This window comes from Sinohyriopsis cumingii, chromosome 6, assembly GCF_028554795.1.
Source record: "Sinohyriopsis cumingii isolate HCF-2022 chromosome 6, ASM2855479v2, whole genome shotgun sequence".
NCBI lineage: Eukaryota > Metazoa > Mollusca > Bivalvia > Unionida > Unionidae > Sinohyriopsis > Sinohyriopsis cumingii.
Genome location: NC_142966.1, coordinates 128,131,364 through 128,154,029, shown reverse-complemented (window position 1 = coordinate 128,154,029; position 22,666 = coordinate 128,131,364). Strand labels below are relative to the sequence as shown.

At 34.4% G+C, this 22,666-nt stretch overlaps 1 protein-coding gene across 5 annotated transcripts in view; it reads right to left on the bottom strand.

Moving 5' to 3' along the window:
• Nucleotides 1-22,666, bottom strand: part of LOC149797926 (calcium uptake protein 3, mitochondrial-like) — a 236,337-nt gene that overhangs the window by 164,571 nt on the left and 49,100 nt on the right. For 4 of the 5 annotated variants that reach the window (XM_089962976.1, XM_089962977.1, XM_089962978.1 and 1 more), the window contains exon 4: nucleotides 11,263-11,310. In XM_089962976.1, the coding sequence (XP_089819102.1) occupies nucleotides 11,263-11,310 (48 nt within the window). Of the gene's footprint in view, nucleotides 1-11,262; nucleotides 11,311-22,418; nucleotides 22,514-22,666 lie in introns of those variants that run through there. The other variant, XM_089962980.1, reaches the window with a different exon arrangement.

Sequence of the window (22,666 nt, the reverse complement as noted above, 5' to 3'; positions counted from 1 at the left end):
TTTTCTTGTTATGTTTTGTAAGAGCCTAAACACATAACAATACACACACGCACATACACACAAACACACATACAGTCAGATAAAGACATATAACAATAAAAAGAACATTCAGTATACCTTTCTCATTTAAAGAACTGACTGAATTTCTTGAGGCAAACTTCACTGATTTTCTTTAACTGAGTCCTCACAACTAACAAGTCAAAGACCTGATGTTGGTTGGATGTTATGGGTCTAACAATATTTTTCAGCACATGAAAGGATATACATGGTGGCCAGTATATTTAGTGAAAGCAAAAAAATAGGAAAACCTCAGGAAGATCCAGTGACCCTTGGGAAGCTCCTTGCATGCTTTCTCGTGTACACACATTGTCATAGCCCATGACTTGCACCCACACAGACAGAGGTAAGATGTCATCAATCTGTCGTGGCAAGTGCCAGATACCACTTGGCCACCCTGAGCCACCAAGGACCTGATGAAAGTTTCTTTGAGGAAATAATTTAAGGTGATTATCTAATGTAATTATTTACCTTAAAAGGTCATTATAAGCAATTTCATTTTGTAAAATCCAACTGCACATTTGTTTTAATAATGCATATCACACATGGTCTACTTGCTGTCCTCGGGGATTTGATAATGCAATATCGTTATTACCATATATTTTTCTCATACCCTTATTTTTTTTTAATTTAATTTTAAAGGCTTTCTCTCAAGTTAGAACAATTAATGTCAATAACAGAGCTAATTAGGCTGTTTGGCTGTAACTCTTCACCACTGTCTTTAGTACACAAACATGAGGCATATACCATAAACTTTGTTGTTGATAAGTGACATAATTCAATAACCTTTGAACTGTTAAACTTTGAAATGTTAACCTTTCAACTTTCAACTGTGAAACTCATCTATACCTACACCCATTTACATCTATTATTTCACAATTTAAATATAAACAGCGCCCAAAAAGTTAACTTTAATTATAAATTTCAACAAAGCCACTGTGGCACAAAATGTAGGTTACAGAGACCCCTTTTTACAATAAAGTACTTATCAAGCTTCATCCCTTCACAAAATTTCATGATTCTAGAAGCTACAGTATACATGTGGTTAAAAGCTGATGCATAAAATTAAGCAAAGCTAATAAAAGCTGAAATATAGGTCACAATAATCTTTTGTTGTCATGGTGAGGTACTAACAGAGATGCATATCATCATCAAAGTCATAATTCAAGCATAAACCGCCAAAGAAATGAACATAAAAATTTAACCCATGTCTGTAAAGGATAAAATATGAGCCATAACATCCTAATTCTTTTGAACTGACAAAGTAGTGCTCATCAACATGAATTTCCCCACCAAGCTTCAAGATTCCAGACAGCATGGGTACATGTACAGCATGCAAAAATACCAAAAACTTAACCATAATCAGTCAAATGTTTAATGTAGGTCACATTGACCCTTTTGGTATGGGTGTGGTACTAAAAGAGATGTATATAATAATCAAGTTTAATAATAACAGCTTTCAGCATTCTGGAATTAAGGAACTGAATGGGCCAAAGTACACCAAGAAAAATGGGGGGGGTGTGCAAAATAAGATGGGGGAGAAAAGACAGATGACAGGATGGGGAATTAGAGTACTGAATGATATCTAATCAAACATAAGCAGAAAATGTCCAGAATTTTCATTTTACAAAATTCAAGCTCTGAAGGGAGACAGGCAGGGTAGCAAATGTGCTGATCGCACAAGATGGCTACAGAACCCTTAACTCTACAACTCCTGGTGGGCAATCAAAAAGGCATCACAAAAAGAGATTAATTGTATATACCAATGTAGCATCAAAGCTGATCATAAAGTTATTGAGATAACAGGCTCTTTATTGGTACCATCACAAAATAATCAGGACCAAATGGGGAAAGTAGCATTTAATTTCTATATTAAACTATGGCTACAACTAAAGAACTGCAGAAGCGATTAAGTTCCACAATTCTCAAAAGATAAAACCAGATTATAAAGTGGGGAAGAGCTTATTCTCAGATATGGTCTTTGCATGAGTCAATTCACTGAAAATTGGGTCTACCATGCTTCACCCTTCATAAGGCAACAGACAATGGTAGTACAGAAGAGCAATTCTTTTAAACCATGTCATGTAACAAAAACTTGCTTCCAAAGTCTGGAAAAATCATTTTCATTGTGAGGAAAATTCCTTTCCGTTGTCAGGAAAGTAGAGCCTTATTCTCAATATTGGGCTGTACTAAAATACACACACACACACACAAGTACATACACATACACACACACACACACACACAGAAACCAGTTGCACATCTAGGAATCAATTTCACTGGAGAATACCGTTTCGAAATAATAGTCAATATAATAAATACTCTCTGTTCATGTGCATTTTATTTTATTTTGACTTCACCAACACTGAAATGTAATTATATTTGTCATTTGTTCAATGAAAGTTTTCGGACCATGATCACACCATTTTGATGCAATGGGAACAGGATGGCATGTTAGCCATGAAATCAGGGTCCTCTCAAAGTCATTAAACACTCTAGCAATTCTGGTCATCAAATAACATTTTGGGGAGCCATGGTACAAAGGTCAACTAAATTTCCCTGTTGCTATAAATCCCAACAGAATTACTTCAAATTTTATCATTTTTGGATCAAATAGGAAACATTTTTAATCATAGCCAGGAACAGAAATTTCTGAGATCATGGAATTTTATGATGATTTTCTTGCCTGGTCTCAGTTGCTTGAGCATGGGTAACAAGATCAATACCCAATCAGGCCATCCAGGGTCAGCTGCTACAGTATGACCTTGGGAAGGGAACTTGGCTCCTATTTCCTCAGCATGATAACACCAATCATTCTGAAATTAGTCACTGACTGCCATACTGCATTTAAGATCAGCACACTTTTCATACAGGACAAACCAGACACCCTTGGAAGACTTTTGATGAAAACCCCAAACCAATTCAAAAGAAATTTGACAAGATTTTTAACATGTTCATCATTGCAGCCATACTAAATGTCTGCAGGGCACCATTTTCATTTAGGACCAACTAGATATTATAAGAAGTCTTTAGGTGAAAACCATATGCTGATACATGTAAAACCAATAATTCTGAAGAAGTATAACAAGAAATTCAAGATGGCCAAAATATTTGAGGTCAGATTGGCACCTTTGAATCCAGGACAACTCAATACCACAATTAGTCAACTTGTGAACACCCTTTGTCAACATAACTCTCCATTTATGACAAGCAGCAATAACAGGATTTTCAAGATGGCTGCCATCATTGTTATAATGGATGTCAGATTAGTCACCATTTTGCACTTAGTACCATCTAGACACCAAAGGAAGTATTTTGGTGAAAACCCAATGTTGAATAACTTTGCTTCTTGAATGAACAGTGATAAGATTTTCAATATTAGATATCAGATTGGCACAATTATTTAAGACATAACAGACACCATAAGAAGTAGCTCTTATTTAAGATTTAACAGACACCACAAGTAGCTCTTATTAAGAATTAACTGACACAATAAAAAATATCTCTTATTTAAGACTTAACAGATACCATAAGAAGTAGCTCTTACTTAAGAAGTATCTCTCATTTAAGACTTAACAGACACCATAAGAAGCAGCTCTCATTTAAGACTTAACAGACACCATAAGAAGCAGCTCTCATTTAAGACTTAACAGACACCATAAGAAGTAGCTCTCATTTAAGACTTAACAGATACCATAAGAAGTAGCCCTTACTTAAGAAGTATCTCTCATTTAAGACTTAACAGACATCATAAGAAGTAGCTCTTATTTAAGACTTAACAGACACCATAAGAAGCAGCTCTCATTTAAGACTTAACAGACATCATAAGAAGTAGCTCTCATTTAAGACTTAACAGACATCATAAGAAGTAGCTCTTATTTAAGACTTAACAGACATCATAAGAAGTAGCTCTTATTTAAGACCTAACTGACAACTTAAGAAGCAGCTCTCATTTAAGACTTAACAGACATCATAAGAAGTCGCCCTTTTTCAAGACCTAACCGACACCGTAAGTATCTCTCATTTAAGACTTAACAGACACCATAAGAAGCAATTCTCATTTGCTTTCCCTCACTCCCCCCACTTCAACTTTTACTCACATAACATAAATCTGAAAATATTTTTGAAAAATAAATACAAATCAATATCTTGCACATGCTCATGTAAAAATGCTTCCAGCTATTTCTCGGTTTCAAGACTTTAAACCTATCCTTTTTTGCAATTATTAGAAATATATAGACAATTATTCTCAAAGGATTTAGCTCAATCTCCAACTGTCCAGTGTAAAGGTAATTTCTCTTTTCAAATCAGTACAAAAAATGCCCCTATATTTCAGAGTAGCAAAATATATATATATATATATATATATAAAATTTGAGCCTATTTACTGCCTTTGATTATAACTTGATAGTTCTGCACAACAACGTCATCTGTGGTTATGTTTGCTCCAAGCTGGAGCCATTTGTTCACCACATGGTGCATGTGTTCGGTATTGTTCACATAAAAAATGGAAACATGGTTGATTTTACGATAATTTGATGCTGCTTTGTTGTAAAGCTGAGGTAGGAGGATAGGTGATAGATGATCAATAAAAGGAGGATTTGTAACAGTATTCATGACTTGCACAAAAATGCACATGACATATGGCACTCTCTTGATCTATTTTCTGCATAAAAAAGTGTTTCAATCAGTGTTTCAACTGAAGCAAAAAAAGGAGACAACTGGCCCCTCATCTGATATAGTGGGCCAATGGTTTGCTCACAGAGAGCCAATGGCTTGATCATAATGCAATGACGTGGTCATAGTGGCCCAATGGCTTGATCATAGTAGGCCCAATGCTTGATCAGAGTGGGCCAGTGGTTTGATCATAGTGGATCACTAGCTTGACCATAGTGCAAAAGCATGATCATAGTGGGCCAATGACATGATCACAGTGGCCCAATATTCATTCATAGTACAATGGTTTGATCATAGTAGCCCAATGACTTGATAATAAATGACCAGTGACTTGATCATAGTGGATCACTAGCTTGACCATAGTGCAACAGTGGGATCATAGTGGGCCAATGGCTTGATCATAGTGGTCCAATATTTGTCCATAGTGCAATGGTTTGACCATAGCAGCCCAACTGCTTGATAACAGATGACCAGTGGCTTGATCACAGTGGGTCAATGGCTTGGTCATAATGTATCACCCTCATAATAAAATGAGATATTATTTGCTGTCAATTTTACCTGTTACCTGCATCAAAAACCAAATAATTTACTCTCTTTAAGATTCTCTTCTTTCATGCCACTGATTGTATAACAGTGCTGCCAAAGTCAAAGTCTTTGATTTTTTTTGTACCTTCAACATTATAATCTTCAGTGCCCTGATGAACATTGCTTATGAAATTTACTGAGGCTACAAAGTTCTCTTTAGTTTAACATGCTAATAAAACTGAGGTAGAAGTTACCTCAAATACATTCTCAAATTTCTTTCTTATTACCTTTATCATAAAGATAAATGCAACTTGCAGCATGCTGAACTTATTCTCAACCAAGAAATTTTACAGGATATAAGGGGCATGATTTTAAGTTTGACTGCGTTGTGGATTAATAGAACAGGGTATAATAATCTAGCCAAGCAGAGTGACCACTGCAATCATAAAAGATTGCTTCATGGATTTTGTTCATTTATTTTTATGAAAACAATCATTAAACAATTCTGACAATTAATGATTCACTGGTGCATCTGTATTAGAGTAAATGCTAAAAGAAAGGTTCTTTGTTCCTTTTCTTGGTGCCACTTATGGCATATTCAAGTTTTTTTCATATTTGTGTCTATTTTGCACAAATCCTGCAAGGGAGCATCCTAGCTGCAACAATGATGTCTGGAGACAGAATAAGGCTTTGTTGGGCCTAGAGCAATTGAGATATCAATCTAAAATTACTCACTGCAAGCTGTCCTTAAACTGTCCTTTATATATGTATAATTATCATATCTCTATTATGCTAAGTATTAGACAGATTAAACCTATATACAGTTTATATAAACAATTGTAATTTTATCCATGTCAGCCAGGGGAATCCCATGACCAGGGAGCCAGGGACATGTCTTCTCTACATCCCAACCTTAATCTAGCACTGATTATGCCCATGGGCTTTGTAGCTCGTTGCCAAATACCAGTTACCCTAATAAAAATCGGTGGATGAACTTTGGAACTTGGTCAATTTAGTTTTAGAATATGTAACAGCTAAAGAAAATTTGTTCATACACCTAGCTATGTTTTTACCTGCAGCAGGTTGTGTACCTAACAGGTAAACCTATTCATAAAAAGACTTGGATGCAAGAACCCGACCATTAGACACAACCTGTCTTGAGACACCATTATTTTTGCCATAAGTGGTGGTCTTTCAAGAGGGGTTGTACTGTAAAATCTTTACTTTAGACACTTAAATTAACGTAATCAATGTTTCATCATGTGTGGAAGTAACTCATGAAAACATGAGCGTTATCTGATTCACCTAAAATGAACTGCACTACGAAAAGTTGAATTCCAGATCTTTCATCGTCTACAAGCACTATTTACAATATTCCCACTTTTTCTGAATTACTTCTCTTTACAAACTAATACTTCAGCCTGTTTCACTAATTTTATGAGTACATTGATTTTCCACAAAAACAGGAGGGATTTTTTTTATTACTTAAAATACATTTATTGATTTACTGAATACAGGCACGTATTAGCAGCAAAGATGCCAGGGTAAATCCTCAGATCCCAGCACCTTTTGATACCAATGACTACACTGATTAAATGACAAATTGTGAGCCTGAAAATATTTCGTCCCTTTTGTCATTCAACGTCCAATTATAAGTTAGATTTCTGTCACAATGTCAAAAATACATTACACTAGCGGCATTCAAAGACTTTACACTGCAACATGGCAAACTACCACAAACCTTGAATATTTTGATTGGTAAAGATGATATCAACTGCCATCATAGTGTCTAGAAATTTTGGCCATTGCTAGCGCCTAAACAACAATGGATGGATATGCATTCCTAAACCTAAAATGTATGAGCATCTTTTTCTCTAGTCCATTAAACTTGCCCAGAGTGTGCAATGGGGTTAAATAAAAGACCCAGGAGATATAGGACAGCAGGTCACGTGAAAATTCACAATTCTACATTTAAGGTAAAAGACCGAATGACATCTTGCGGATACCATGATACCTTGTTAGGCTGATACAACTGTACCCAAAGTATAAATACTTTGATGTGACACTAAATGAAGGGAAAATGACAGGTAAGTGAGTGAGAATGCCAGAATGCAGCTTTGAAGACATCATGAAAAGTGGATTGATTCAAATAGATCCAATGAGAGACTGATGAGCATTTCAAGAGTGTGAACAATGCACCTTATGATGCCAGCTGCCAGTATGTCAAAAGTACCTTAGGAAAAGCAAGCTACAACATGATCTAGCTAGACAGAATCTGATCTCTAAATGGGCAAAGGAGTCTGTCTTCATCATCCCTAACACAGATACAAACCGAAACCAGGTGATTTTAATAGAACAGGAGCTTTTAAAAGTGGATGTTTCTTGGCCAGAAACCAGGAGACACTGAAGCATAGTTACAGACCTGCCAGCTTGAATGGAATTAAAATCAGGATGCCAGAGGAAAAAAATCATGATTTGGCGGGAAAAAATCAGGATCAGTGTTTGCAACCATATATTTGCAAAAAAGTTTACAAAGGAATTGACATCTCCACTGTCAGAATTGGGGGGGGGGAATCGGGAAATCAGGATTTTTGGATTTCGACACAAATTCAGGACAGAGTAAATCAGGATGAGTGGCAGGTCTATAGTTCCCACTGAAACAAAAACAACACTTTTCCACTGACAAAGCATAAATTTCACTCTTTCTCCTTGCTGATACTATCAAAGGAAAAAACTTTCGTGTACAAGATTCTCAAAGGAAGATTCACTCATACTAAGTTTTAGAGAGTGACCCTGGAACACAAGAGGTTCCACATAGACATTAACAAGTGAGATTGGTTTCAGGAGCTCAAAGAATCCTGATTACCTTTAAAGATCTGGGTTCAAACTAACAGTGGAATCAAGATGGCTGTTCTCTATCCCAGACCCCCACCCCACCCCATCTGATAAAGAAAGAAGAAATCTATAGGATACATCACCTACTGCACTAATTACAGAAAATGATCCACTTGGTACAATCAATTTTTGAGGCTGATTGCATTCTAGCCTGAGTGATAGTTTGGTAACCTTGCTCAAAAACTGGTCTTGCTGGAGAGATTGTTTGATGTGAGTCAAGTGTGAAGGCACTGTGGATTTAAAGAGTGTGGTACATGAGGAATCGATGTTGCAAAAGTAGTTTCCTCCTCAGCAATAATTCTCTAGGATCACTGACCAACAAGGTGCAGACATTGCTGAACAAGATCTCTGGCACTATGACTTTTAAGTTCTGACTCTATTAACAAAAACTGGGGGATTATTGTGGACTCTGTGATGATCCTGGTGGGATCATTATGAATGGTGGGAAGGCAGAGGCATACAGTTAACCCCAGCTCCATCTGAAGGCATCAACAACATTATGCCCTTGGTCTGGTACTGGCTTGTTGCCCAGCTTTACTGTGAACAAGTCCACCACTAACAAAAAAAGTGTCTCACTGTCCATTTCAGTCTGCCACAAAGTATTCCATACTCAACAATATTTACCATTTGTTATCAACAATTTTTCTAGTATTAGCTACCAAAAATTGATGAAGGATACTGACCAGCCATGCAGCAGAAATAGAGATAAGTCTTTTATGCTGGCCATCATGGCAGCCATTTAGTCAAACCCCATGTCAATACGACCATCCATTCCATAAATGTAACTATATCGAGATTATTAAGTTGGTCACCATGGTTGCCATGTTGGGCATCAGATCAGCACCATTTTGATCTAAATGATGTGATAAATCATTCAATGAAAATACTATGTCAATAGGACCATCTATCCAGCAATGAGATTTTTCATAAGACTACACCTGCAACCATATTGGATACTCAGGTGGTGCCATTTCAATTTTAGACCAACTGGATCTCAAGAAGAAACTGACTGACAAGTTTTATGACTTTCCTCCAAGTAACTTAGAATTAGTCATGATAACAAACAGCTACTAATGGACAACGGACAATAGAAGTAGGTCTATGGCATAAGCTTTCCAGGCTTGAAAATCATGAGTTTATGACTAAGTTTCCACTCACAGAAAATCAACAGTAACAAATGCAAGGAAGTTAACGATGAACATAAAAATTCAACCCGAAGCTCAAAAATCTAAACTCAGAAGTTTTATGTTTTAATAAATCACAAACAAAAGACTGAAGAACAAAAGTGTAAATAATGTACTTTAGCCTTCACATGGAACAATTATGGCAGAAATGATTATTATTACTGGATGCCTATGATAGATGGAGCAGCCACAGGATATATCAATTCTGGCTATTATCATTTATACTCCATTATAAGTCATGTCAAAAATGAGCTGGCTGATCAGGGTATATGCTGTTTGTTCTACTGATTACTCCTATCAAATTGCACAGACCCAGAACTACTGGTGTATTATGCGATGTCTGATCTGGGTCTGTGCAATTTGAAGTTAAGCTCAACTTATATGCAAGCACATATAGTGAACAGAACAGATAGACCCCATGACAAATTATATAGATGATCTAAAGATTTTATCACTGGAAATTATTCTGAACTTTATCTTAATCAAAATAACATAATATGCAGCATGTAATAAAATCTCTTTCCTGGGTTTGCAAACATTTCCAGTCAATGAAATTTGCTTAAACTGCTGAAAGCACTTGAAACAAGTATGTTATTCCATTATATAAGCATGTGTTAAATTAATTTATGCCACTGGTATCTTGAGAGGCTTACAATTTTGCATCCATTTTCAAAATTAAAAGTATCTCTGGAATCCAAATTGATTTTAATTTCACACAAGCTTTCACTGGTAAACATATAAATATTCCAGCACTGTTTTAACTGACAATTTGGTTTTGAAAATCTCCAGGCCTTTAATCTGTATCCAGATTTACATACTGATGAAGAGTAAAGCTCCTACATCACTCCTTGAATCCCAATTCAACCTGTCAAGTATGTAAAGACACCATAACAATGACAGGGTCTGGCAATTTTCAGAATCTGAAGGTACGTCCTGGCAGACTATACCTTGAAAAGAACCTGGATTGTAGACTAGAAAACTATGAGTACAAGTCCTAGCTTGAGTTTCTACACTCAGCAAAATAAAAGAGTGACTTTTCAACCAGTAAAGTAATGTATGACTGGTTCACACAAATCTCAAGCTCAAACTCAAGTTCTACAGTTTTATTACTGCCAAGAAAGTTTCAATAAACTGCACAGCCCAAATTACAATGAGTGTTCCATGAAAGCTAGAATCAGACCTGCATATAAATGCTGAATGAACCTGACATACAAAAGCAGTGCAACAAGCTTTCTGATTTCACAGGCAAGGCAGGAACTTCCAGCATCTGGCTATAAACATTGCACTGAATGCTTCAACTGAATACAGCAAATCATGTAGATGACTTTCAAAAATTTGAACACTGTTGCTGACACTGTAAAGGTCATTATGTCTCACCATGCTTAAGTAGATCAGACAACAATATGGATTATCTGATTGTTGTTGTTGTTGTAGGGTTTAACGCCATTTTTCAGCACACAATAGGCTATACATGGTGGCCAGTATTAATGGTGGAGGAAGAACCTGGGAAAACCCCGGAAAGAACCACCAACCCACGAGAAGCTACTGGCAAGCTTTCTCACATACCCACATTGGCCGATTCGGAGACTTGAACCCACGCAGACAGAGCTGATATGGCAATGATCCGTAACAGAGAGGGCTTTAGACCACTCGGTCACTCAGGGCCCCTGGATTATCTGAATTTTGGTTCAAAATAGTATCAAATCTCACCAAACATTTATATGTATATAAACTCATGAGTCAACTATGCAAAGTCCCAATCACATAAGTCATCTTCATGTCCACTGACAAGTTCTGATAATCAATGATCAACTGTATAAACCTGTAAAAGATGGTGATACTCCGCTCCAATATCACAGGACAAAAGAGTTGCAATTAAAATATAAAAAACATAATTCTTGCACTTCATATGAAAAGCACTTACTTGTAACAACACACAGCAGAAACAGGTATTCTGTGTACGAAATCAACCCTGAAAAAGACAAAAATTATCCGTAATACTTCTCTGAATGATAGAGCACAAAACTAGCATGAAGGAATTATAATGGTACAGTCAAATCTGTGTCATAATAACAGATTCTGTTATAACTGCTACATATACTCACTAATAAGTAGAGTCAAACTGCAAACAACCTAAACCCTGATAGGCCACTGCATTATGTAATAGCATAGTCAATGTTGTTTGCAGATGAACTTGACCTATTTATGGTCCATCATTGCAATTTCAATGGACTGTATTCCAATTCAAGCTAATTAATGTATACTGAAGACAAAAATATCCAAGTTGTTGCATGTTTAATGCCGTTCTTCTGCTTTTTATCTTTTACTTCTAACTATGACTGCATTCAGTTTGTAAAACATGGCTTTGCAGAATATATTGGAGAATTTCAGTAAGATATAACAAGAATCATCAAGATAATGTTTCCACTGCTACATATGAGCACATAAACGAGATGACATCAATACTGCAAAGTTTTTCTTTAATACAAAATGTTGCTGAACAAAAGCTCTGTTAAAAAAATAAAAAAACATGAAATTCAAAGATAAATATTGTAGTTTAAGGAAATTTTCATCAGCATTATCAATAAATCAAGCTGATAAGTTGTAACACACACTTCAACCAATTCTTATCAACTTCTGCAAGTAATAAGACTTTTGATGTTAAATTTATACATGCTTTACAAAAAGAATGAACAGAAAAAACTTACATGGATGCAAGATTGCTTATTATACATGTAGTGAAAGTGACATGGAAAAAAATGTGGGATACTCAGTTGCCATACTGTCTAAAGACCTAAATAAAATATGTGTATTAAATTGGTTGATCAGAAGATTTTTTGAAACTTCATTTATCCATGTCCATTTTCTGAAAGTGAACCAATGTATGCAAGATAATTTTATTCATTTAAGAAAAGCCTCTGCCAGTATTACTTAACAACATGATAACACTCTCATCTACATTCTCTAAAAATTATATTAAATACTTTGCATTTGTCTAATGTAACTTGCTGAAACTTTCAACCAATCATGATCAGAAAAGAGCATAAAAAGGCAGCCCTTACTGAATCATGCTTTTTCATCTAAGTCCAGTAGGTGCTATAAAAAAAGGAAGAAATAGTAACCATTTACATAAAAATGAGTTTTAATACTGTTACCACCAAACAAAACAAAATTTAGTTGGCAACAATATTCATAAAATAAAAAATTCGTTTTTATTTTATAGTCAGTGCCCAGATGACTGGAGGATCTATATATTTAAACTAATGACATTAATTATATTTAGAAGTGGTTCATGGGAAAAGTATTTTGAATTATTAGGAGAGAGATTTTTATTAAAGGCCAAAAATAACAAATATAAATCTAAAATAATGTGTAACTAACACCATCTGTGATATGAAATGCCAAAAAATAATGAATATAGATGTGATAACATAAAAACATGAAATATTTTTAGGCACTGTACTACTGCAGTAACACAATAAGGTCATAGTGATGTTAAAGTTTTAGTGCACTACTGATGTGCAATCAGATCTTTTTTTTCTGTCCACTGCCCTTTTAACACATTATTTTCTACATCAGACCAAGGAAATGGGAGCTGAGTGCCTTTTCCAATGATACATGAAGGCATCTAACAGGGGCTGGTTTGGGCAGATGCCAAACCTGCTGATCACTGGATTACAAGTCCTATCAAACTCAGCTACCACAGCTCCCTATGAAGTTATTGTTGTGCAACTTTACAGATAAATTATAAACAGAAAGTTTGATAGGGCAAAGCTAGTTCTAAAAAAATTCTAAATCTCTAATACAGGGGTTCAATTTACTTACTAAGGTGGACTCAATTATTATGAATTTTAATACTCCCAATAAAACCCACAAACAATACTTACATGGTTTTAAAGTTCAACATAGCAAATTCATTCCCAAAATTATGTATAAAATATTAGTTTGCTTCGTTTTTCTTCTTATGTTTCATGTTTCAATTTTAATTATACATTTTCTCAGATTTAAATAAACACAAGCATCATGCTGCTAATTTATATTACTTATATTTTTCAAAATCATGTATGGTGTATTTAAAAATTACTTTAACTGAGTTCCTAAATGTTTCACAAGGAAGAGAATCCTCTTCACAACAATAAAACCTGTGATTCCCAATAGCCCGATAGGTACTTTCCTTGTTTTAATATGCTCACTGCTTTTTCAACCTCCACAGTGTAGCAAGGTCAGCTAAATAGACGGAAGATTACTTAATTAATGTGTGTGGATACCACTCACTGTAGAACCCATCCAAGGTATGGATGATATAAACCCATATTTCAAATATGATTAAAATCAGAAATATTGTTTCCAGACTGGTAACAAGCACTGCCAATCAGATGCATGATCACTTCATTATGCATGAATCTTGCTCATTATCAAACTCATTTGTGATCTTAATGATATGATGTAAGTATACACACACACACACACACATATACACACACATATATATATATACCTCTCCCTCGACAACTCACACACATCAGTGTCCACAAACATAGACGCACTATAAGCAAGGCACAAGTTACCGAGAGACCTCAAACAATGGGAAAAAAATCGATCTGATATCAAGAAAACTGTAGGGTGGAGTGGTGATAGGGAACTGGGCTGTTTATTGACTGAATCCTCATTCAGCAATCATGTCGATAATAATTTTTAATAACAAGCTTTTCTAATGAAGTTGTTCATTATTCTGTTTAAATAATATTTATTTTCAAAATGTCAAGCATATGAAAGATTGTTTCAACTGATTTCAACAACCATCACATGTACGTAAAAAATCTGTATTACATCATTACTTTTTGTTTTCTTGATGAGTCTGGTTCCTACAGTGGTGTTTAATATTATACTGCCAAATCGGGAGGTCACAGAGCTGGGAACTAGACTAACTGTTGATACACTACCAAACAAGATTCCTCTTTTCAAAAACACGCAACATTTATGTCGTGAGACAATCGTCTATGTTGAAACTCAACTTTTGTATTGCTCAGTTAGTACAACACTGATGTTGTGATTTCACCGGAATTAATAATGAAACTTCTTATCCTCTTTGAGGATATCTCTAAGTGCCAGTTCAAGAATTCTCTGAAACTCGCTTGCCCACAATGGTCCATGTCTGTGAAATCAAGCTCTTTATTTTACGAAGTATTCATTTCGCTTGGCTGCCTTGTTACCTTTGATCAGTTATGAAAGAGTCTGTTAATTTAAGGTAGTTTATGTTATATACACAATGACATTTATACGTGTTAGATTGATCAAATGAATTGAGTTCACCCGACATACGACCAGGGCCGCTAGATTTTAAGTTTGTACGATTTTAGTGCCTTTTAACTTTTCTTTTATTCCACCTCCTTTATTTGATTCAAAAGACATAATTAACGTGATAATACAAAGGAAGCCATCTTTTAATTCAGTACAACAATACAACAAATACTTCCTAAAGTCAGTTATCAAAACAAGGTCGGCACTTAAAAGGGTTATCAGAGAAACGCTTGTGGACATGGCTGTTATGATAGATTGACATATTTTACGTTTAATTACAAGGGGACACATTGCATTTATAACAATTACACTTAAAAGGAACTAGAAGATAGAACTAGAACATAAATTTCAATTGATACAAAAATTATTTAATTTGTATATATTTATTAACGTACTGACTCCACTCGGTGTAAGTGACATTTTCATTGATCGAAATTTCCTTACATATTGTTAATTGCTGTGTACTAGGAATGTTATTTGGAAAGAAAATGTAAAACATTGTATGACCTATTTTGAAATTTGATATTTCATAGTGTTGATTAAAATTTCCAGGTCCTATCTACTGTTTTCAATGATAAAACGAAAGATACATCAAAGTTTCCATTTCCAATTTTGATTGCAATTTTCTTCCAGTTCAACAAATAGGAATCAATTTTTGGGGTATTTTCTGGTTTTAAAAACTGATCCACGCCTGACCCTGCGTTATAAGCGGGTTCGCAAATTATCAGGGTGGAAGTTATCAAGGGAGTGGTGTAGTTAGGCTACTCAAATGATCGACATTCCATTAATAGCATTTACATTCATCACAGAGAACCTAGGAATATATCCCAAATATACACTGATTCAAATCCTGCAAATTTCCTTTGATTAATATAACCCGACAATAAATCCATCCTCATTTTAGAAACTTAGGCAAACTTTTAACTGCATCCAATTAATGTACTATCAGATGATTAAAGCCCACAACTACTCTTTTTTTTGAAAAAATATGTATAAAATTATCAAGTAAATATACTTTTAAAAAAAAAAATCCTAGTCTGTTCCAATACATGACCAAGAAAGAAGAAAGATTTGCAATATTTGGAGGTTGTAACCCATGACACCTCTATCAAAACCTACCGCTGGCCATGCCTTGTTAATGACTTTAAAGGGAACAGATGAGATTCTCTCCCTAACACTCACAATTAATTGAAAAAGTCCTTTAGATCCAACAACTTGTGGCTTTTTGAACAATTTTAATGGGAAAAGGAATGAGAAGCATCAGGTCATACTGTTAGTGAGTACAAAGACCTGACAATGATGCCTTAACAAGGATCACAAAATGTTTTATTAGGAAGAAAATGTTTTCACAATTCAAGTGGCAGTGCGTCAGTCAACCAGTTTCTGGCCTCTGGACATAATTTTCAAGACGGCACACTTAATTTGGAAGTATCCAGCCGATTTCAGAACCTGAATAAAGAGTTAATAGCTATGCATTGCACAAAATCATGACTACTAAAATGCCGCTTTTACAAACACGTCTGGTCTTCAAGTTTCTTATAATTACAACCAAGATGGCAATGCCCATTTTGGCAAAAACTTGCTGTACCTTTTTAATTACAAACTGTAACTAGTATCCAACTGCAAAATGTAGGTTCTCTGCCCACCCAAGAATCTGAGAGCTCAAAGAAATGAATAAATAAATTAGTTAGAATGGCTCCCTGTCGTGCAGGCACGTGCTGCTACAAAAGCTCTAGCCTTCAGCATGGTGCTGGAACAAAAGGATGAAGAAATCTATGTACACTGGATGGATCATACATCTGTCCTAATGTTCATGTGACTGCCAAGTGGTATTATTTGCAGTAAAGGATTTATCTTGGAATGGGATTTGTTTATTCACATGAGGAATGAAAGTTTGTGAGACTTGCTGTCAACACAGTATTTCAACATTTTTTACACTTGGACTGACTACTCAATGGAAGTGGACAAATTTGTGATAATGAAAAAGTGTATGCTTTATTTAATATCAAAGAATATTTCCTTTTTTACTGTGAAAATCAACAGGAAAAACAAACTGTTTTTTGCAAATTAAGTAGATCAAATTGACATGAATTCCTGGGTATCAACAAACAAATACATCTATTATAGAATTAAAAACCCATTGCTAACTCCACATAATATATAATTTTAAATTTAAAAAAATCTATGATACTTAGAACAAATTCTGCACACAAAAAAACTTAGCACACTGCAGTGAAAATGTATAATCTAAATATGGATGTATACAATGCTGTGAATACATAACTGCTTCTTGAAGCATACTTTATATATAGGTAGCTAAAAGCACTAACCACAGTGATGATCCTGTGGAGCATATCCAATTCTCATGGAGTGCTGGGATCATTTAAACCTGCATTCATATTAAAATTTAATTTATGGATTATTTAGCAAATTCTGCACTTTAAAGTCTCAAGCAAATCTGTAACATTACAGGTACAAGTGGATGCACTCTTTAAATTACTGAAATAGTTTTGACAAAATATTTATAAGCATTCATTTTTTTATTCTTTCATTTAATAATATTACATAATTTCTGGGTACCAGAGGATGCACTCTTTAAATTACTGAAATAGTTTTCGGAAAATAGTTATGAGCATTATTTGTTTTGACTTGAAGACAACATTCTTTCATTTAATAATAATACAGAACACCAGTCTGTATCCAGTAACGAGCAAAACAATTAAGGAGGAAAACTGCAAAGTATTCCTGCTATTCATAATATTTTACTAATAAAATAAATGCAACAAATGAATAATTTTGCTGGTAAGTTAAATACAATGAGAAGGATAATATGGCACAATGACCCACAAATATAATTATTTTCTGTCAAAATGATTTGATGTCAGTATGACACTTTTACCTCCTAAGCTAACAAAATACACCTTTGTCTTAAATGCCGAAAGAAAACTGTATTAATAAATCATTTTTTAATCTAATTGTTTCATTTGTACCCAAAATGCAATGATAACAGTATAGCTACTGTGGAATGCACACTGCTTGTGATGAGAAAAAAGCAGGAGCAGTAATAACCTATTATTGGGAGCTATTATAAACCCTTAATGGTCCTTCCCAGGTAAACAATAACAATGAGCTTGAAGTCCAGCTTGGCTTGTGCCAACAATGAAAGAAAGTGTGAGGCAGAGGGTGAAAATAGCCCCCAGCAATTAAGGGTCTTTAATGTCTGTAGCTTGATCCAATGCAATTAAGGGTCTTTAATGTCTGTAGCTTGATCCAATTTCTAGTTTATCTTCACAGGATTAGTGACACATTTCACAAATGAGGTGCTTTAACTGGATGTAGAGATTAGGGTGGACAGATTGAAGATCATAAAATTCCTGCAAAGTGCCATAATGCTTCTGATGGAGTGAAAAAAACAAAAGAACAAGGTTGGCGTAATTTTTACATATAACCCTTTCTGTATAATTTGACATTTATATTCTTGATGTTAAAACTTTCATTTCCTTGTTCATGATTATTGAATGCAAAATTTTAAATCCCTTAATTTTTTAAACAAGACAATGTAGGGTATAAATTTAGTTTAAAATTAATAATTCATAACAGAACATTTTTCTACATCTATTTTTTTAATTATTTTTTTATTTATTTATTTATGTCAAAGGCATGGAAAAGCTTTACAACCTGTTTAAGCAAGTCATTCTAGTATTCAAACTTTGTAAGCTGTTAATGAAGTGTGTGTGTGTGTGTGTGTGTATATATATATATATATATATATATATATATATATATATATATATATATATATATGCAATCATCAGTGGTTGATATGATCCAATGTTTTTCATCAGTTCTGAATCATTTCATTCATTCAGCTATACTACTATTCTCTGTCTCCATTTATCAATATAAATCATAATATCTGGCATTATTCAACTGGGACAATTTGACACCATATTGGGTATCTGCAAAACAAAGTCTGAATGAATTACCAACAGTATCAAGCTGATGGTCTGGCTAGTTTGCAGAATAAAAAATATTTCTGCAAATCCAGCTTTTTTCTTAATTTCCTAATTTTATGCTTCAAGAAAACAAGAATACTAAAAGACCAAGGCAAAACTCTGGAAGAATCTTTGGCATGCATTGTTTAGTGATTAAAGGGATACAGTCTGTACATAAAATGTGAGTGATCTTTAGGTATACTGTACTAATAGGATTAACAGAAGTAACAATGATACAATTAGAGTAAGGCTAATGCTATTGAAACTGAGCACTGAATTTCAAAAGCTGCCTTTCCACATTAGTATCTAAGAATAATAAACAAAAAGTGAAAATACAATTTCCAGAGGTTATAGAAAACTTAATACCATTTTATCCAAAAAGATTATAAAAAAACTAATATAGTATTAACCTATGACACAATGGTGTCAACAATAGATAACTCTAAAATAACATCTGGCATAAAATGCAAAACAAATAACTTAATTGCAACACCTGTAGTAATACAACCCATTTAGATCTTCTACCCTTTCTTTGTCCCCAGATTTGCAAGTATATTGTAGCTGGTTAAGTCCATCCATCCAAGGATCAGTGATTTAGCCCATCATTAAAATAACATGGTGATGCCAGATTCATGACCCAAAAGGGTGTGTAAAATTCTACCATCAGATCAGAACAGACTGGCTACCATGGGGTGTCTTCAGGCAAGGCACTTGGCTCCAACTGCCTTGGTATTAAATAATAACCTACTTATGGTGAAGTGCAAAAAAACAAACAAAAGCAAACCAAACCATCCATCCACCAACCCCTCGACTGTGTCCTTTGAACCTGAGCTCAATCTACTCCAATGGACACAGGTTATGGTACTTTATATTATGTTTTAACAAAGAAAAGTTGATGAGTTGGATCTTGAATGCAAGCCATTGAAAGGGGTAAGGCATAGACAGGAGGGGGATGGGATCAGAAATATAAAACAGTACATCATTCAGAATGCAGATGTTCACAAAGGCTTCCATCAACAGAATCGAAGTGAACTCCATAATTAAGAAATCACTCAACTTTTAAAAAAAAATCATGGCTGAACCATCTTGTTCTTATTTTTCACTGACCAATGTCCATTGTCAGCCAATAATTTCAACACCATTTATATTCATTTCAAAGCATACATGCCAAGATGTGGCATATGAAATGTCTATTTTGGTTTTGAGTTGTTCTATTCCATTTTTCTTCTAGTTTTAATAACATCAGCTGCATTCAAAAACAGACACTGATTATAAGATCTAAAAACAAGGATTAGTTAAGAATGCTACAACCAAAATTTGCATTGTCTGAATTTCTCAAACAATTTTTAATAAACAAATAGTCCCAGATGACCGGTGATGAATAGTGAAAACATGTCAGAGATATAGGACACCTTCCAGCCTTGTCACCCAGACATGAGAATATTGTGCTTTAATCAATGAACTCGCCTGTGTGACATTTAATATGTGATCTGAAATCAAATTAAACTTGATCAATCTTAAAAGAACATAAAAATCCCACTCAATACTTTCTTATCACCACATGCCAGGAATGTCTACATAATGTAATAGATTATTCAATAACGCATACACCAGTCCTCAATGGATTAACAGTACCTACTACCCATATATGTACATGATATGAATATTTATAGCTTTCCTGACCATTTTTCTCTGGATTTCAATGTGCAGTATGTGATAAACATGAAGCAAGGGTCACTCAGTGAGAATAAGACATCCTAGAGAGGTTTGAAGGGCTTGGCAAACTGTCCTACACAACATTATGAATGATCTTAACGTTTAAGTGTCTTTTACAAACATAATTAAATTTTATCATCATGGCTGGAGATACGATTTGAGCACTAGTCATGACCAGCAATTAATCCAGCTGTATATTACCCATATTTCTACTTACCACAAATAATCAGGATTATTGGGGTGTGTGTGTAGAAACAGACTTTCAATTAAAGTAATTGATTTAATAATCTAAACGGATTTTTTTAATGGGCAAAAAGATAAACTAAAAATGTAATACAACACATGTGAACATCTGGACATGAAACATAAAGCCTAAGAAGACCTGATATTGCTCACCTGACTGTACAACTTCACAGCTGATCATTTCACTAAATAGTTTGCTTTTAGTTTTGTTGGTTTAATGGTACATTATTGGCTCTATCATGCCAAGAAAACTGGAGTTAAGTGCCTTTCCCAGCAACACCCTGAAGCAGCAATACAGATTTACAATGTATGAAATGTTGTAAGAACCAAATCCTATGTAAATTATATCCCAAACCTTTAGATCACGTCAACTGTACTTATTTTACTACAGTCTGATAAAAAGTATTTCCAAAGATATAAGCAAAATTTGTATGCATAGTCCCTTGCTCATAATCAAATTCATCAGAGATCTTGATGATATGAACCTATTTCCCAAGTTTTATCAAACCTGTTTGAGAAATATAACCTCTGGACCTTGACAGGTAACAATCTCAGTCTACTAGATCAAGATCATCTCAATAACATATACAGTTCTTTTTTTTATAGTGCCTATCTAAGATAATAATTATTTATCAAGACACAACATTAGCACATAAACATTCAGTGATCTTTCTTATAAGAAAACTTTCCAACATCTTAATATTAACATTGTTTAATGGGTTTATCAAAATCAGATCATATATATACATACATGCTGAAGTAGTAACCTCAGTACTCACAGGCCACATTTACACATCATAGAGCAATACCCTAATTATACGCTTTTTAATGTCAAAATCATATATAATACAGCAAAGCAGTGGTATTAAAGAAATGGGGACAAAAGTACAATGATATCAAATAATACTGGCTTTCTACCTGCTTTAAAAATCACAGCGGGAAAACATAATTTCTGAGACATAATTTTTTTCAGCTTGAAAATTAACCAGTTTCAGAACTCAAGTTTGTCTCCAGATTTTAGACTTTTTGGCCTTAGATCTAAATCAAACAGGTTTGAACTGCACACAGACAGATGAACTTTTCCAAAAAGTAGGATAAGTTTAAGATTTGGAGTAAAATGGGGCCAAAATACAATATTTGTGAGTCGGATAAAAAAAAAAAAACGTTAAGTCCAATTTTCACCCATCTACACATGCACTGCTGAAATAGCCAATAAAAACAACTTGTATACACCTAAAGATCCAGTTCAATGAAAATCACTCTAATATGTTTAGATCCATTCAGAAGTAACCCCCAAAAATGCACTTCCTCCCTCCATCTGAGGCAAAAATGAAAGAATCTTCATGGGGCAATAAATTAAAAACAAAGTGTTTCAGATACAAGACCGCCTCACTATTATCTATATATTATGCTCACTGTCAAAACCCAGAACAGATCTTGATCATAGAAACCTACAAAATGAGTTTCATCAAATAAAAAAGAAAAGTAAGACTCCCAGACAGAGCCATTAAAGTGATTCAAATCATAACTGAAGGATGTTCCAGCTAAGCTGTACATGTTCTTATAGTAAACTGAAACAAAATATCTGCATGTGATTAAATAATGTTATATCACAAACAATTTGTTCTCATCAGGCAAGAAGTAAAATAAAGTGACTTTAGTAGTAACAATAAAACGAAATTCATCAGGTTCCATGAGCACTCCAGAGCTATATAAGGGATATCATTATGTTGTAAGGGACCACTTTAATTGGAACAGAAGAATTTGTACCCATATGGTGTTTAATACTGTGAACATTTTTTAAAAAAAAGGCATTACTACTTACATGCACTTACTTCATAAGATTCGTCACAGAGGCAATCCATTATTGTCAAAATCCTGATTTACTGTCAAGTACTTTACTGTGCGCAAGTCAAATTGACCTATCTATTACACTGATTTATAGTGATAGTTACTGATTCCAAGAACAGCCAAGTGTTATTGTTTGAAATAATTGCACTTGAATTCAATGCACTTTTAAAAAGTTTTAATTTGACGACAACAGCCACACTTATAAAGATTGTCTATGAGAAC